We start from the raw sequence: 18,075 nt of genomic DNA, 5'->3' as shown, positions 1-18,075 counted from the left end.
ATTTGGTAAACTGATTTGCATTACATGAGACTGCTGATTTATTGTGAATGGATGATATTGTTTTATGATGCATTATACTGCTGAGTTATAAGAAATATTGTTCACAGAAAGTCATTGTCTCATTTGTCTGATTAGAAGAGAACAGAGCATACTGCCCCATCTCACCAGGAGCAGATAAACAGGGAGCCAAGGTCGTAGCTTAGGCGCTGTGTGAGAAAGAATGTGAATGTTTAGGCTTTTATGATTAGGTGGGGGCCACTAGAGGCTATAAGAGTTTGATCAAGGCTCCACCATTTTGAGATCTGATGCTGTCTGATGTATGGTGTCCATCTCCCACGCGTGTGTTCATTAAATCATCGTTTGACTTGACCCGGCCGGACCAGTGTGGTTATTTTGGTTTTCCTCCTGTATCCATTCCCAATATTTGAATCCGTAACAGTTTTGGGGGCTCGTCCTGTGGTATTGAGGAGGAAGGTTTGGAGGTTTGGACGGTCCGAGGTGGTCGAACGGGCAGGCACGAGCCAGTGGTCTGACGTGAGTGGGCAAGCCGGCACATTTAAAGGTGAGGCACAACCTGTTGAATGTAAATCCAAACTGTGCCAAATTGGACTGTATAAATTAAAAGTCTACTCACTGAAATTACTGGTGAAGGCCTGTTTTGATTTTGAAGAAAAATCTCATGAGTGTTGAAATTTGAAGTAACGGTAAAGGTAAAAATACTGAGTTAGAGTCTCAGGTAAAGGTAAAAATACTGAGTTAGAGTCTCAGGTAGTTGGATAGGGAATTGGTCATTTTGTGAGTTAGAGTCTCCAATGTCCATAACGTTGCATCTACTCTTGTTTTTTGGGTGTTGTCTGTTGTTTAAAAGTATTATAAATTTTGTTAGAACGGTGGTTAGAGTCCACTAAGAGGCGCATAGCCCGGAGGTTACGCTCCCTCCTGGCCGCGGACGCGCGACCTTGACCTGTCGGCGAACAGGGTTAGTTCAGTTGGCTTGACTGTGGGGTACAGGGCATCCTGGAACAAGCTAGGAGTTAGAGTCTCCTTATCTGCGCTTTTTTGGGCACTGTAAATTGAGTTAGGGACTTTAGAGATGAGGCCAGATACAGTTAGAGTCTGATACTGGTTAATTGATTACAAAAAAGTTGGACTTTCTTCGGTTGGACCCGTTATCTTAAATTTGTCAAAATTGTGTAGGCGCTAAAACTTTCAGGCCTGAGAGTGATTGTAAATATAAGACGTCTTTGTAATATAATAGAGAGTTGAGTGTGAAACGAGGCTGTGTGTGACGACAGTGCGCTGCAGCGCTGCGAGCTATTTTTAGATAGTGTGTGAACATGCAAATGAGGTGGCTGCTGTGAAGCCCACAGAGGACTTCCTGTTTAGCGTGTTATTGAGTTTTATAAGTATAATTTGCAAATAATGATACATGCCTGTAAATAAAACACTGATTTTGCTGATTATAATATTACAAATAAAGTTTTGAATGACTACGGTGAATGTTTGATGTTTGGCTGAGTTTTGATATGGGAGAGACGGCTTCGCAGCTGTTGGGGGTAAGTGACCGGAAACTTGCATGCCCATAAAAGGCAACTGCCTGACTGTGTGAACTATGCACCAAGAGAGAGAGTAAAATCTAGGTGGATGAATTAAATGGATGTTGTAAGAAAAATAGTAAATGAATGTTTTAGTCTCTTAATACAGGTGGATTTCTCTCAACCAGGAGACCTGAGTACAGCAGCAAAAGGATAGATTAATAAAATTGGGACGACACACATGCCAAGCTCTGGCTCAAAATTTTACAGGTTGACCTATCACTTTGTCCCCACCCGAAAAAGAAGCTTAAAGGACATCTTCTCCTCCAGTTATCGGCTACCATCACTGGAAATTTTTTAGGCAAGTTTTTCACTGAATTGTTTTTGGCACCATGTGTCCCTGAATCTCACAAGCAAGCTCTAATTCCTGGCTGAAGACATGGAATGCTGTTATTTAAGGTGGGAAATCAAAATTTGGGAAACAAAATTAAAAACACACACAATTAGAGAAATGCCTTGTTTGAGAAAAAAGTTAAAATATCCCACCCACAAACGCACATACACGCAATGAAGAAACAGCTTACATTCATGAACACGTGAAGATTTTCCAGCAAGTTTAAAGCAGCGAAACTTAACATACACCTGATGTTAAATGATAAAGTCTATCCACTACTAACAATTAAACTCTCTGGGTTGCAGGACAACAACTTGACTTCAAAATGACAGACACTGGTAAATCACAAACCAGTGATGAAATAATAAATTTAGTGGTTAAAAGAGTCGAATTGTGACATGTTTTTTTTTTCTGATTGAATAATACAAGAGATTACTGAATGAAATAAAATTCCTTTTTTGAATTATTAAACATGATCTTAAGAATTTTAACGTGTACCTGTGTTGTCCTGTCAACTTGGTGGGTTATGAGTTGATTATATAGTGAGAAAAAACAAAAAAAAGGGGGGGAGAAGGCTGACACAGGGCCTGGCCCCTCTCTGAATAACACAGCCAAAACAACATCATTTTCCTGTTCGTCTGTTTTTGTTTTTGTTTTGTTTTTGTTTTTTCTCTTTATGCTTAATTACAGGCTGCTTTGTCGGCCCGGAAAGCCGAGGCTGACCTGGACTCCTGCTCTCCCCTCTACCATCTTTGCTCTCCCTTCTACCATCTTTGATGTGACCCTGACTAAATGCTACAGCAGCTGGACTCACAACAACAGCCTGAGAATGTCAACAGTGCTGCAGGAAAGAGATCTCATGCAGCGGAGACGGAGAACGTTAAATCCAAGGCCCGTTTCACTACACGGGGGAGATTTCCAGACAGCTTCAGCTGACAGAGCTGTGACGAGACGCCTATTAAGCCCGGATGAAAAGTGAGGCCGAGCAAAAGAATGCTGACCTTAACAACTCTGCATTAAAACTGTGCAGGACAGTGATGGACCAACACGGAGGATCGGGCAGCAAAAAGGGCGTGCCAGAGACACGAGGAGTAACTGAGGTCAGAAGGCACCTCAGATTGGACAAAAGCAGCAGAAGAACATAAGCTGAAGGCACAGGTGTCGGGGCTAGGTCAGGAGTTGACCTCTGAGAAGAGCCGAACAGCAGAGCTGCAGAAGGCCGTGGAGCAAAGCAAGGAAAACATCAATAAACTTCAATCTGACGTGTACGGAAAAGACTCTGAGGTTTCTGCCCTCAGTGAGAGCTCAAGACATCAGAGCAGAAACTGAGCATGGCTCAGGAGGAGCTGGCTGCTAATCGAACCCATCAGTCAGGCTTAGAGTCCCAGATACAGGACTTGAAATCAGCCCGGAGCTTGCTGGAGGTTGCCAAACCTGACGAGAAGCTCCAACAGCAGGAGCAAACCCTGAAGGACCTACAGAAGCAAAAAGGGTCAAGTTAAGGAGAAGCTGGACAAGGAGAAGATGCAGGACACTGGAGAAAAGGACTGCCTCAATTGGGGCCAGAACCAGTATGGAGAGAACTTTGGGCAGCAGCACCAATGGACCCAAACGGACTGAAAAGGAGGAGAGCAGGACCCCAGAGCACGCTTCAGGCCATGGTTTACCCAGAACACCAGAACAGGAAAGTGATGAACACAAACACACACACACAAACACACACATCTACATACACTGACTCAGAATCAAGAGAAACACACATATGAACACATATGCACTTGTTGATTGACTGAGAAATGACACACACACACGCACGCAAATCAAAATGCTGATTCAATTCATTGAGAAGTGATCCACACACACACTCACATACACACATACACATACACATGTTTGTGCAATGAAGAGTGATACACACACGCTGATGCAATGAAGAATGCTTTACTAACAAATGCTATGCTGATACGCAAAATGCTGCACACAAACGTCCAAATACAGAATCTGTTACAAGAACAAGAAGCCATTGATTGTTAATTGGTTAAATGCATTTCATGTCACCCAGAGGGCATTTGTGTAGATTTAGGGGACAGGGTCTAAAGCAGTTTGGTTATGAAAACAATGTCTGTGAGTGATGTCTGTTTATGGCTCAAGGCCTCGACTGAATTGTTTACTGTGCTTCACACAGCCTGATAAGGAGCAGTGGTACAGAGTGAAAATTATGAATTAACGGTGTGAGCCTTATTTCGGAGCGCCACATTTTTGTGATTGAGATTTAATTGAAGGAGGAACACACTGAAGAAAAAAAAAAAAAAGAAGAAAAGGGGGCCAGCCCTCGGATTTACGTAAGCATCCTACATGTATTTAACATAATTGCCTCAGGCTTTAAAGATTTGTATAAAATTCAACAGGAAATCATAGCTTCCCTGTATTTCCTACATTGTTGGCATGCTGGTGAGTGCTGTTGCTCCACAGTAAGAAGGTCCTGGGTGCAAGTCCACAGTCTGGCTAGTTTGCAGTGGTTTCTCTCTGGGTATTCTGGTTTCCTGCCACAGTGAAAAGTCATGCAGCTGTTAGAGCTAGGTTAATTGATGATTCTAAATTATCCGTGAATGTAAGTGTAAATGGTTGTTTTTTTCTATGTGATAGACTGGTGACCTGTTCGGGGTGCACCCTGCCTCGTAACCTATCACTTTAGAGTTATTTCCCAGCACTCGTGCAATTAGGATAAAGATAGGAGGATGGTAGTTGTTGTAGACCCATTCAATTTTTATGGTAATCAGAATTTAGACTTTGTTGAACCGTAGGCAATATGAAGACAACATGTAGTATTTAAGGGACCAAGTAGAATTTGGATAAAAGTTAGTGAATAGTGTTGAAAAAATGACAGAATTGTGAAGGATTAAAATATTCCAGGAGCTTAACTTACTCCATCTGAACATGTCTTAATCGTGTAATATGAACTCAAAATGCACAGGTTTACTGAAAATGAAAAGGTTGTGTTGATTTTACTCAGTTGTTTAAGTTTCTACCAAAGCAAAATATTTGTGTGCAACTAGTGTCCACTATTGACTGAAATAAGTCCAACATGTTTTTGTCAGTGCAAAAAGAAGTTACGGTACCTGTATGCTTACACAATATTGTCCCGGGACGGAGAAAAAACTTTCTGGTGAAGTTTTGGTTGATTTTGGGTTTTGCTTAACACTAGGTTGATTTTATCAGTGAGGTTTGGATTGTTTTCTCTCTCTAAGAGAGAGAAAGATGGTTTTATGTTTGGACATGTTTCCAACGGGCCCCAGTATTTGTGATTATATGAGTATTTTATTGGTTACGTTTGTCTTTGCTTTTGTTACAGTGCACTGAAATAAGAACATCTGAGAGGAGTGATCCACCGGTGGTGATATTTTGGTATTTTGTGAGTTCCTGATTTAACAAATCAGCTCTTTAATCCAGGCCTGAGAGATTGAACTTTAAAGCGCTATAAAACATTCTTACTGAAAACAGTTGCAAAGTATTTTTCTCCATGATTATAATGGGCTCTGGAGAAATTCACTTATATGGGACATAGATCACATGAGAAGTCCTGAGCCTAAAAGGATTGCAGCGAGTCAATCCAGTTAAAAAAAAAAACAAAAAAAAAAAAACAAGGAACTGTTTTCCTTTAAAATGATGACGTCATCTTGCTGGTGATGGAGCCTCGAATAGGTTGCGTGTGAGACTCCATTATCAGCAATATCTGGTGTGAATGTGTGTGAATGTATGCATGTGACTGGACTGTGATGGACTGACGACTAAATGTTTAAACTGACTTGACACTGAGACAAAAACGATACCGACTTTAGGATTAGTAAATGTCCACAAACAATTCATCCAGCCTGTAAAAGAAGGGTGGATGTTTTGTCTTGCTTTGTTTTGTTTTTGCAGGAGTAGAAGGAGGACAGAGACTAGGGGGGGAGGCTGTAGCTTCACATGAGTGTGAACTGCAGACTTAACCCTTTGGTTGCTAATTTTGAGTTACTGATGTTTCCATCAAGAAAATTGTGTTTTATTAGCTGTGTTTCGATTAATGCAGCACATTATATTGTTGGGAATGTTAAATGCTAAAGTGGAGAGAAGCTTTGATTTCACTCATGACTGAACATGTTATTATTAACCATAGCTGGCCACTGTAAAAAAAAAAGCCAATTAATTTTGATAGAGAAAAAAGCAAAAATTTTATTGATGTCTATGAATAACAGGGGAATGATAGACTTGTCACATTCAAAATAGAGATATGTAATGACAAACACTGGTCCACGTCATTTAGGTTCTCCATTGAAATAGTCAATAATTTAGAAAAGTAAGATAGAACCGACAGGGGCATGTGCTGAGATGTGGTGCTGCACAAGAACAAGAGCAAAATAAAGAAAAATTATTGTGTTTAGCTTTGATAAATTAAAATTAAAATGTACCATTACACTCAGAGGATCAATATGAAATTGAATATATGCTAATTTTGTATGAAGTACATGACTGATAATTGTTCTGTCCTGAGCTTTTGTTTTTACAGCGCCCACTTGACCACACCAACAGTTTCTCGCCACCAAAAGCGAGTACTTGCAAAGAATAGGGAGGAATATCATCAGAAGTGGGAAAGGTAAGCCCCGATGGGGGTGATAATGTAACACACCCAAAGAAAGATTTTAGGTCTGACCAACCGTCTCAGTCGTGGGCAAAACGATGACAGTCAATAAAATTCTAAAAGATAATTTATTGACAAAAAATATCAAGAGATAAAAGATAAAACAGTCCAGTGTCCCATTCATGAATCAGGTGAGCTTCATGGCTGAATTAAAACATAGATGCCCCTGCTGTGGTCAGTAAGGGATAAAAAGGGTGTGTTTTACTGTTATTTTAGCATCAGCATTATTGTTACATCAGAATCATATAACAAGCATTGCATTGAACATTTATTGAAGCTATTGACATATTAACATTTGTATTACAGTGATTGTTATAACCCCATGTTAATCTTCTATCTACAGGTGTCAAAAGTAGTCAACAAGTTCATGTTGAAGTGAAGTTCATAATAATACAGGTTTTGTTTGTAGACGATTGTGAAGACGCAGGCTCTGGGCGGAGCCAGGTGTTGAACAGATCTAACATGACAATTAAATTGATTTCATTCCCTAACACAGAATAACAAGACTGGAGCAACGACACTGGATAGGAGAAAGTCTGATACTTTCTAAGATATGAGGTCACTAACCTTTTTTAATTTTCTAGCTTAATTGAATGGACACATGTTAGAATTAGAAATGGCTAATTTGTTTTTTATGTCTTTTATTAGAATGAGTGGTTTTAATCATTTTTATATATATCTTGCAAATGTGCTTATAATGAGTTGGCACTCGGTCTTTTGAAGGTCATAAGCTTCGTTCGGCGATAGTCCGGACTGATAAAGTGTAAGAAATGCCTTGAGTGCAGCGGGCTAAATGCAAACACGCTTACACACACATACACTAAATTAGGATAAGTCCTTGGGACATTCTGAATGTTCTAAACAAATTCTGAATCACCAAAAGATCAGTAGACAGCAACATTAGATTGTTAGAGCTAGGAAGAGAGGTGTTTTGGTTTTCTGTCTCTTACAGAGAAAGGAACAGACACCAGACGAGGTCACAGATATACGAGGATCCTTGGCAGCAGAGACAGTTACGGTGACTGCGGAAACATCAACTGGGTTCAAGTGTCATGGCATTTTGGGCTCCAGTTAGTCACCTAAAAAGGATGGATCAAATAAACACAGCGATAACCACGAAGGGGTTGACGGAAATCCAGGAACACCACACCAACGACGTTCGAGAGGCTGTTGGTCATAAGGAGAACACCTTTCTGTTCCTTTTCCTGGGGAACACAGCTGTGATCCCAGAATACACAGATCATTGTTTGAAATCGGGGCAGAATAATCCCCTGATCTGTGCAACGACTGAAGGGTTGTCTAACCCCTGAGGTTGAAGGAAACAAGAGCAGAGGATCACCCGACTGGAAGACACTGGTGCCTACAGCAATAAAATAAAGGTTAAAAGCTCAGACAGAGGTTCTAGTCCGAGTACGTTTGGAGGGTATAAGGTAGCACCGAAATAAAGCTGTGGGAGAACTGGGGAGTGATGGGAGTATCATCTGTACCTACTGTTGTTGTTGTAATAAAAGTTTTTCTTGCATCTGAACTGCGCAAACACAGAGGTCATCTCACATATGGTTCACCCAACAGGGGGACAAAGGGCCTCAGGAGTAAGGAGAAATGAACCCGGCAACACTGGATTGCAGGGTGTAAGTGAGCTCTTTAAGTCTAAAGAGCTCAACAGGGGGAATTGTCGGATTATGATATTATTTTATGCCATGTTAGACCCCTAATTAAAGATTGTGAATTATTATGTAGTTTTAGTTTGCATTATGCTCCTGAATTAGAAGAAGGTGATAATTATTACATTTGGTAAACTGATTTGCATTACATGAGACTGCTGATTTATTGTGAATGGATGATATTGTTTTATGATGCATTATACTGCTGAGTTATAAGAAATATTGTTCACAGAAAGTCATTGTCTCATTTGTCTGATTAGAAGAGAACAGAGCATACTGCCCCATCTCACCAGGAGCAGATAAACAGGGAGCCAAGGTCGTAGCTTAGGCGCTGTGTGAGAAAGAATGTGAATGTTTAGGCTTTTATGATTAGGTGGGGGCCACTAGAGGCTATAAGAGTTTGATCAAGGCTCCACCATTTTGAGATCTGATGCTGTCTGATGTATGGTGTCCATCTCCCACGCGTGTGTTCATTAAATCATCGTTTGACTTGACCCGGCCGGACCAGTGTGGTTATTTTGGTTTTCCTCCTGTATCCATTCCCAATATTTGAATCCGTAACACCGCACAGCAAGATGGTCCTGAGTTCAATTCCAACATCAAGCCGGGGTCTTTCTGTGTGGAGTTTGCATGTTCTCCCTGTGTTTGTGTGGGTTCCCTCCGGGTACTCCGGCTTCCTCCCACCGTCCAAAGACATGCAGCTTGTGGGGATAGGTTAATTGGAAAATCCAAATTGCCACTAGGTGTGAATGTGAGCACGAATGGTTGTCTGTCCCTGTGTGTTGGCCCTGCAACAGACTGGCGACCTGTCCAGGGTGTAGTGATGGGTCGTTCGCGAACGAAATGGCTCTTAGAGCCGGCTCTTTGACGTGAACGATACGAGCCGGCTCCTTATCGCGAGCCGTCACGTGGTTTGTTTTTCTTTCTTTCTTTCTCTCACCCTCTCTCTCGCACTTTTTTTCTGCTTCACTCAGCACGCGAGCCGTGTGCTTTACGCTGGGCAGAGGGGGGAGGGGCGGTAGTTACACTCAGTAGCACAGGAACAGAGCCAGAGGGAGAGAAAGAAAGCCAGGGACAACAACGTCACATTAGAAAGGTATAGTAATCATCCACAACTATTTTCAGCTGCAGATGATAAAGGATTCAGAAAGTTTATTCATGCGGGCCCATATGACAGAGAATATGCATCTTCTTTTTGTTTTCATATTTTAATTTATATTTAATTGTGTTGTGGTTTGCAGTGTTTTGTGTTGTTTCACTTTAAATTTGTAAAAGGAAAAAGCTGAAAATTTAAATAGTTAAAAGTTGAAATGTGAATAGTTGATTTTTGTATTATATGATTTATTTATTACATTTTATGTGGAGTGAATAAATAAAAGTATATTTACGGTGGCCCCTAGAGACAAAGCACATACAAACTTCAAATCACGTACAAACCCTGAAGCACGTACAAACTGAAAAACATGTAAAAACACGTACAGACTCCGAAGCACGTAAAAACTCAGAAGCACATAAAAACTCAAAACACATACAAAAGTCAGCAGAAGTGCTCCAGAATGCTAGGCGCAGTGTTGAGCTTTTGTTACCTAGTGGCTACACAAGCCAGCAAGTACCAACGACCAGATTTGGTGTGTGGTAGTAACAGGTAAATGAACATTGTTTTTAAATTATTTGAATATATATGAGTGCCTGTGTATAAATACACAAACATGCTTTCAATTGTGTCATTTAAGTGATCTAGTAGCTCTGCTTTGGAAGTTCAGTTCATGCTAGAAATGTGTTTTGGAGTTTGTACGTGTTTTGTCTCTAGGGGCCACCGCATATATTTATATATAAACATATATAAATAAAACCACTTTTTTTACGTTAGTAATTCCTTTTGTGCATAATTTAATATTATTGTTAATAATTAATTAATTAAACCAACAAAACAACCTGAAGAGCCGGTTTGGAGCTGAAAGAGCCGGCTCTTTTTAGTGAGCCGAACCGAAAGAGCCGGAAATCCCATCACTACCAGGGTGTACCCCGCCTCTCGCCCTATGACAGCTGGGATAGGCTCCAGCGCCCCCCGCGACCCTGAAAAGGAGAAGCAGAAGCGGATGGATGGATGGAGTTTAAATCTCAGTAACGTTGACTTCAAAGTCAAGGTCAGAGGTCAAGCTTTCTGAAATTCTTGTGAATGTAATTACTCGGAAACAAGGTGATACAGGATTTTGAAATTGATACCAAAGGTGTATATGAGGAGGCTGGGAAGGTAGCACTGGTAATTGGCAGTATTTTTAGGATCATTGTTGTTTCGTATTTCTCACTGTGTATCATTGTTATTCAAAGTGTCTTGGGCTACGTCCACACGTACACGGGTATTTTGGAAAACGGAGATTTTCCGTTTTAAAAAAAATAATCCCGTCCACACGTAAAGGCAGAAATGAAGGAAAACGCTGCTAGGAACATGCCAAAGCAACAGATGGCGACATATTCCTAACCGTGCAGAAATGTTGGCCAATCAGAAGTCTAGAAGCCTCGGTGGGAAAACGAGGCTTCTTTCCACTCACTCATTGAGTCATTGTGTTTAAGTGTACATTTTTATTCAAGCTAATTGACATAAATCAAAAATATCCTTACGAAGCTCCTTGTGGTGCTGCAGGTTTCTCAAACTGAATTTGCTTGCTTAAAGAAGAATCAAGGAAACACCACCCCTTCTACCCATTTCATTAGCAGCTTGTTTTATATAAAGGATTTCTTGTTTAGAATTAATTACATCAGCCCACTGTGTCTCACAAGGGGACAGCACACAGTTTAACATTTGAAGGGTTAAGGATGAAACTATCAGATGGTGATAGAAGCAGTTCATCCTCTGAAACTCCAGGTGGAAAAGTAATTCGGAAGCACTGCAGAAGGGTGGTGAAGAAGATGAAGACTTCCGTCCTGGCCAGAGCTGCTCCGGGACAAACCCTTTGACCTGAAATAGAAAACAAAAAAATATATGCTAGATTATATCTGTGAGTAGAGTGGGTCATGACAAGAAGTTGATTACAAACCTGCAGAAAAAACCATGAAGGCATCACGATGGATAAACTTTCCATCTTTGTCCAGGAAGTGTTCCGGATAAAAAGTGTACGGTTTCTCCCATTCACTCTCATCAGACAGAACAGAAAACAGGAAAGGATACACAGCTGTCCCCTGTTGAATACACAAACCAAACTTTTTTAATATGTATTCACAGGATATTACACAAAAATCAAATATTATTTTTAACTGCGACAAAATTTCATCTGGGACAAAATGAGTTTTTGATGAAAACATACTTGATTCATTTAATCTAGCTTAAAAAAAAAAAAATCAAGCTGATGAACATTTTTCACACTGTTGTATTCTATAAATATTGATCACAGAATATTTCCTCCTTGATGCTGGAACACTAGCTTACTACTGCAAATTCCATGAAATGTTGATCTTCAATTTGATAATCAAACACTGAGAAAGAATCATTCAACTCCCTTTTTCCACATCTGTGACGATGTTTTAGTAATCAAAAATATGATTATTTGTTAAGCTTCAATATATAATAAACACATCATTTGTGTTCTGATATATTTTACCTTCTTAATGAAGTGACCTCTAAAGGTAATGTCCTGTGAAGTTCTGTGAGGAAGCCCCAGGGGAGCAACAGCTGCTAGCCTTTGTGTCTCATGGATGACAGCATTGGTGAAAGGCAGCTCTGTCCTGTCTTTAAACTGAACCTGACGATCTCCCACTACACTGCTTAGCTCCTCCCGGACCTTCTCTGGAAGATGAAAGGGCTCGAAGGATGTAATAAATCTGACTTCAGTGTAACAGAATTTTTTGTTGTTGGCAAGCACTTTGAACATTTACAGGTTCTTACCCTGTATCTTTGGATACTTGGCCATAAGAAAAAGTCCCCGTGCGATTGTGCGTGCTGATGTTTCAGTGCCAGCAGCAAATAAATTCATTATTGTCATCAAGAGGTTTTCATTGTGGAAATGACTGGTGGTAATTCCAGATTTCTGCGTATAAAACCAGTAGTTATTCAACAGCTGAAGCTTTTGATTATGACACTGATTCACATTGCTGTGTTAAACAGATTTCTATTCACCAGTTGGGCAGAAACACCACCAGGTTAGGATAACATGTTCACATTATTGCCAAATTATGTGTTCCTCACCTCCAAATTGTCTTGGTGAATCAGAAAGGCATCCACAAATCCTCTGCACATCTTTGGATCAAGAGTTTCTTTCAAATGACTCACCAATTTCATCTGATGTTCCCTATTGGCTGCAAATGCTTTTTTGAATTTATTTGGGGAAGAGAACCATTTGCCAATCCACGGGAACATGTTATAAAGCTGTAAAAACCCAAATGCATCTGTGTTAGTATTTAAAAGGGCAAGCAAATGTTTGTTCATTTCATAAGAAAAAAACTAATGTGTCTGAAAATAGTTTAAAGGATTATGGTTTGTTTGTTGTTAAAATCAGAAATGTCAAGTGAAAATGAAATAGGGCAGGCCATACTTTTGTCTTTGACCCTTTGAGTGCTTGGGTTGTGTAATTTAAGTTTACTGGTTAGTTCTGAGGTTATTCTTATTACATCATGAGGTTTTTCTTATGAACTCTTTAGTTTGGCTGTGTGTCCTTGTGTCTCCCCTTTTTGTTTACATTGTCATTTGTCTCCACAGCGTTTGGAAGGTTACTTTTAAAATGTATTCCACTACAGATTACATGCCCAAAAATGTATTTTGTAACGTATTCTGAATACTTTAGATTACTTAATATATTATCATACTTTTTACAACTACATGAATGTACTATTGCTGTGTGATTTATTACTATTACTGAAGGCTACTCGCCGTACCAATACAAACTAGATTTTTAAATCTTAATATAAAATGAGTAACAGTAGGGTGGACATTAGGTAAGGCTGCACTTTTTGCAGCGATCTCGTATATAAGAATATTCCTCACGTATATAAAACAGGTCCGCGGCTCCGAACCGTGTTAAAGGGACCTCTGGCTAATACGTTGGGTTCCGTGTTGGGCTCGTAGCCGAAAACTAGCTTTACTTTGTTGTCTGGGTCAACTTTGCTAGCGAGAGACGGGGAGGCGTTGAAAGGCTGCTGCAATGGAACTTATTGTTTCGGAGGAAAACACAAACAGTGTACAGTCGAGTCTTAATAGCTTACTTACAACTGGGCTTGTCAGGCACTCTTGTTAGCTGCAGTGGTTATTATTATATTTACATGCTTCCAGCTCCCGTTTCTGGTCGGTGACAACTCGTATTTTTCGACTCCTTTTTCTCCCTCCCTCACAGACACATAACGGGTATAGCAGTCCATTCTCCCTGCAGCACAGACTACAATGTCCATGAGGCTACATTCTTTAGGGCCATGCCTGTAACACTCTGCCTATTGCCTTCATATTAAATACATTTTTTTGAATAATAATTTAAAAAAAATATATTTCTTCACGTCATTATGTGGGCTACAAGTAGAGGTGACATGGGGTGCGAGATTGAGACACAGGCATTAGAGCCTCTTAATGCGTGTTTTGGTTTGGTTTACACCGATGTGGAATTACCAAAAATAGAGAGGGCATAGCCTAACACAGGGGTGGGCAATCTCAGTCCACAAGGGCCGGTGTCCCTGCAGGTTTTAGATCTCACCTTGGGTCAACACACCTGAATCACATGATTAGTTCGTTACCAGGCCTCTGGAGAACTTCAGGACATGTTGAGGAACTAATTTAGCCATTTGAATCAGCTGTGTTGGTTCGAGGACACATCTAAAACCTGCAGGGACACTGGCCCTCGTGGACTGAGATTGCTCACCCCTGGCCTAACATATGAAATAGGAAAAGACAATTTCCATTTATTTGCTTCCCCTGTGGCGTCATGTTCATTTGCGTCAGCTGTGTTTCTCATGTGTTCCCACTTCCCTCGTTACCCTTCTGCGTATTTAAGTCCTCTGTCTCTCGCAGTCTCCCATGGTTCATGTTTTCAGGATTTTCAGGTTTCATGTTGTAGTTAAACCCAGTCTAGGTTTTGTTAGTTCTTGTTTTGTTATCATCTATTGTCATGCGTTTCATCTCCCACAATAAAGGCTTGCTTTTTGTTAGAAGTAATTCTGCTGTCTGTGCATCTGCTTTTGGGTCCACACCACAACACACTAGCTACTTAGCCATAATAAGCAAGTCCTCATAACCTTTGTTTGACAGTGGCAGTTATGGAGTTAAACTCCATTTAAAATTTCAGCCTTGGAAAAGGTAAAGCCACTGGAGGAAGTGGTCATTAAAAAGAAAGCAAAGTTAAATGAACAGTAGCAAATATTTGAAAGCATATCACTACACAGACACAAGCAAAGCACTGCCCCTTAGTTATAAAAGTCAGTTAGAATTTACAAACAAAATCTTTAAAAACTTTAAAATATACCTGGACAGATGGGGCCTTCCAAAGTGTGATGTTTCTGCATGTACGATGTACCAAAGATGTAAACTCCAGGTCATTGTAATCAAATCTGTTGCCATAGATCAAGGAGCAGATAACATTGGCACTTGCGTTGTTTAATGGTTGGTTGACATCAAATTCTCCTGCAAAGAAAATTACAAAAAGTTCATTTGTATCAAGTTGCAGTTTCTGTCAGTTCACTGTTTACCTTTGAACTGTTTAAAAGCTTCCATAAGGTAATGACACTCCTCAATGATTTTGTCCTCAAATTCTTTTTTTCCCATTCCAAAGTCCTTCAGGTTCTTTATTGAAAAGCGCCTCATCTCTTTCCATGTGTCATCATTAGCCCATACAACACCTGATTTGACAGAAATAACTTTCAGTAAGATAGATAAAGGTTATACATAGTTGCTAATTATGACTCACACTCAAATGTGTTTGCAAAAGTCTTGTCTTAATTACTCACCATGTCCTTGAAAATGCTCATCGAGAATTGGTGTTGGATCCCTTTCTCCAAACACTTCAGCATAGTCAACAAGTGCCTCCTTTACTGCGTTGTATCCTACCAGGACCACCACTTTTTTGGTCCCCAGATAGATGGTGAAAATAGATCCAAATTGTTTGGATAGCTAAAAACAACAAAAAATGTTCATATATCTTTGTTTAAAATACATTAAAATGATCAGATAAGTTGAAAGAAAATTCCTCCAATGACTTCCTCACTTCTAGTAACGTGACATCCATTTTCTTCAGGTACAGCTGCAGGAAGTTCCCAAACACGGGAAGTGGTGTGGGTCCTGGAGGCTCCTTTCCATCCTTTTGGGTTATGTTAGAGAAAACGAAGTGGATCAATAGAAGGACTGTCAGACACAAAACAATTGAATAAATCCCATATAGTATATCCATGGCTTAAGCTCAGTGACTTCTGTTGGTTATTCCAACTGACAGACAGGATGACTGTGTCATGGTCCGGGTGAGTGCTGGGCCCTTCCACAGGGCCAGCATTTCTACCCCTGGGCGGAGCCGCCACATCATGCTGACAGGCTGCACCTGAGCATAATTGGAATTGCCAGCTTCTTAAGACCAGCGCTCAGACTCACACCTCACCAGATTGTCTGCAAACCTTTGTCAGTTGGGGCTTCCACAGTTTCGCCACTCTCAGAGGACCGCCGGACGTTGTCAAGCCGCTGCCGTCACCTGTTAGGATTTCAGCGCTGGTCTGTTCAGTTTCTCCGTGCCTCAGAACGATGCCACCTTGAAACGAAACCGAAAAAAAATATTGTAACTGAAATAAATGTACTGAAAAATCTTGTATTGAAACCGAAAAAAAATTGATAGTGGAAAAACAATTAATTGAAACTGTAATTTTTTTTTTTATTTTTATTTTTTTCCCAGTTTCAATCCATTTTTCAGTTTCACTCTGCTGGCACTGTTTTGGCGTCCGGGGGCGCGCTGGGGGGGCGGGGATTCCGACCTGCATGTATTTGCATATATTATAATGCTGACCAATGACTGGAGAAAACACTGACGACGCGGCTGCGGTCACGGACAAACTTGCACGTGTCTGTTCGGGAATGGCAGATGCTGAGAGGTCCAGCGTTTACATTACCGACTATTTCAAAGTGACAGCCTGAGGTAAATTCTTGGACTACCGGACAGGAGGACCTGAGACCCCACCGCACTATTTTTGGTAAGTTAAATGTGTTTGTAAACTAATCCGTAATTTAGGTCCTTAGCTCGCTACCTAGCTAGCTAAGATGAGCACTTGGCTGTTGGGGAAACTTGTTTTGTGAAGTTCGTTTAGCTAACCCGTGCAGGTGAATGAATTTACCCTGACTAAAGAAATCAAGAGAAACGCACCAGGCTGCTCAGTGACTAACCACGGTTACTGTACTTTTATATGAGTATTATACTGTAAGAGCAACAGGCTGGACTCTGCTTCTGCTCCTGTGCAGAGCTGATTATTAAATATGTGCAAACAGCATGTTTTCTGTCGCTTTCCACATGTGGAACGACATTAACGCCAACTTTTAAAAACCTGGAACTTCAGTAACCCCTCATTAGTCAATAGCTACGAATTAAATAGCAAAGCCCGATACTTATGTACTGAAACCAACTACTTCCGCTTGTCAGCTTAAGTTAAAATGTTACATTTTTCCTCTGATTATTTTTTTAGCTTTTTTTTTTTTTTTAACTCGGCTTGTTACAAATATTCAGGTTAAAAAACTGTCCTAATTATTTTTAATGAATTATGTTCACAAAGTCACATGTGCAGTACTCTGTACAGCTTGCATCCTTTAGGACAAATAATTTGAAACATTAATATTTCTTGTTCAATACTGAGCTGATAACACCTCTGTATGTTGTGACCAGGATGCAGCAGCAGACTGAACCTTGACTGAAACCTGCTCCATCATCTCATCTTTGCAGATGTCCATTTATAAAGCATCAACAACTCAAAGGTAAACATGATATTAGAAAATGTGTTAGTATATAAGGCCTTTAAAACAAATAAAAAAATAAAAAATAAACAGCTGTCGGCAGAACTGTAGGACTGGACAACTTCAGATCCCGAGTGTGTGAGGACAGAAGGATCAGCTCTATTTCAGATTTGAGAGATAATCTTTATATTTCAGTTTGATGATTCTGTTCTGTTTGTGATTACAGGAGCCGTCCTCAGATTCAGACCTCAGCACCACCCAGTGACAGCAGACAGATCATCTTATATCTTCAATCTTTGTAGTAACTCCAAAAAAAGAAAACAGTACAAAGGTTAAAGTACCACATGTGCTGTCAGTGAAAGCTGCAGCTGTTTTATTGATAAATTTAAAGACAAAAAGTCAAAAGGATTAATCACTCCTGTAACTGTGTCACTATACATCAGCATTAACAGGACCTCAGTTTGGTGTTTCAGAAAACTGCTGATCTCAGACCTGCACAACTTCTGTTTTAAACACTGAATGTACTCAGCTACATGAAGGGCACGTGATGTTTTCTCTGACACAATTAAATAAAACCTGATTAAAGTCAAAGGTTGTTACTTGTATTTGAACTAAAAACTTGATCTGGAATTCTTTCACTGTGTTTTTTTTTTTTTTTTTTTTTTTTTGACAATAGTGTGTTATTTATCATAAAGTAGTACAGAGTCATTCATACCAGAGTAACCAGAGAGCACAACATGTATTTAACTTTCTACAGGACTTAAAGCTATGATATTATGTAAAAGTCCAGAGCCTCTGAGGATTATCTGAGTACTTCTAACATTACACAAAGCAAAGGTCTCCATCAGTGTTCATGAAATGCTGGGTTTATCCTTCTTGTGAGGGAGCTGCTGGTGAAGATCACGAGC

General features: G+C 40.1%; 1 protein-coding gene across 2 annotated transcripts; it reads right to left on the bottom strand.

The window, feature by feature from the left end:
* Window positions 1-10,999: 10,999 nt before the first annotated feature.
* On the bottom strand, window positions 11,000-15,632 carry LOC102784588 (cytochrome P450 2K1-like). 2 transcript variants are annotated; one of them, XM_087839589.1, is made up of 9 exons: window positions 15,450-15,632; window positions 15,193-15,355; window positions 14,935-15,084; window positions 14,712-14,869; window positions 12,455-12,634; window positions 12,155-12,296; window positions 11,871-12,055; window positions 11,310-11,451; window positions 11,000-11,230 (listed from the first exon to the last, which is right to left on the bottom strand). In XM_087839589.1, the coding sequence occupies exons 1-9, from the start codon at window positions 15,630-15,632 to the stop codon at window positions 11,046-11,048; spliced, it is 1,488 nt and encodes a 495-aa protein (XP_087695715.1). In that variant the 3' UTR covers window positions 11,000-11,045. The 2 variants fall into 2 exon arrangements, with proteins under 2 accessions (XP_087695715.1, XP_087695714.1); XM_087839588.1 differs by lacking the exons at window positions 14,712-14,869; window positions 14,935-15,084; window positions 15,193-15,355; window positions 15,450-15,632 and adding an exon at window positions 13,472-13,551.
* Between the last annotated feature and the right edge of the window lie 2,443 nt (window positions 15,633-18,075).

This window comes from Neolamprologus brichardi, chromosome 4 (assembly GCF_056152115.1).
Source record: "Neolamprologus brichardi isolate AB-2024 chromosome 4, ASM5615211v1, whole genome shotgun sequence".
In the NCBI taxonomy this organism is placed as follows: domain Eukaryota; kingdom Metazoa; phylum Chordata; class Actinopteri; order Cichliformes; family Cichlidae; genus Neolamprologus; species Neolamprologus brichardi.
The sequence above is the reverse complement of the archived record's forward strand: the minus strand, read 5'-3'. Positions and strand labels throughout refer to the sequence as shown.

What these genes read in the sequence shown, in the direction of transcription:
- LOC102784588 (XM_087839589.1), bottom strand. Translation starts at nt 15,632, where the DNA reads ATGGATATACTATATGGGATTTATTCAATTGTTTTGTGTCTGACAGTC. An exon ending in TGGATGTCACGTTACTAGAA is followed by an intron (nt 15,356 to 15,449) that starts GTGAGGAAGTCA and finishes TGTTGTTTTTAG; the next exon opens with CTATCCAAACAATTTGGATC. An exon ending in GGAAGGCCCCATCTGTCCAG is followed by an intron (nt 12,635 to 14,711) that starts GTATATTTTAAA and finishes GGGTTTTTACAG; the next exon opens with CTTTATAACATGTTCCCGTG.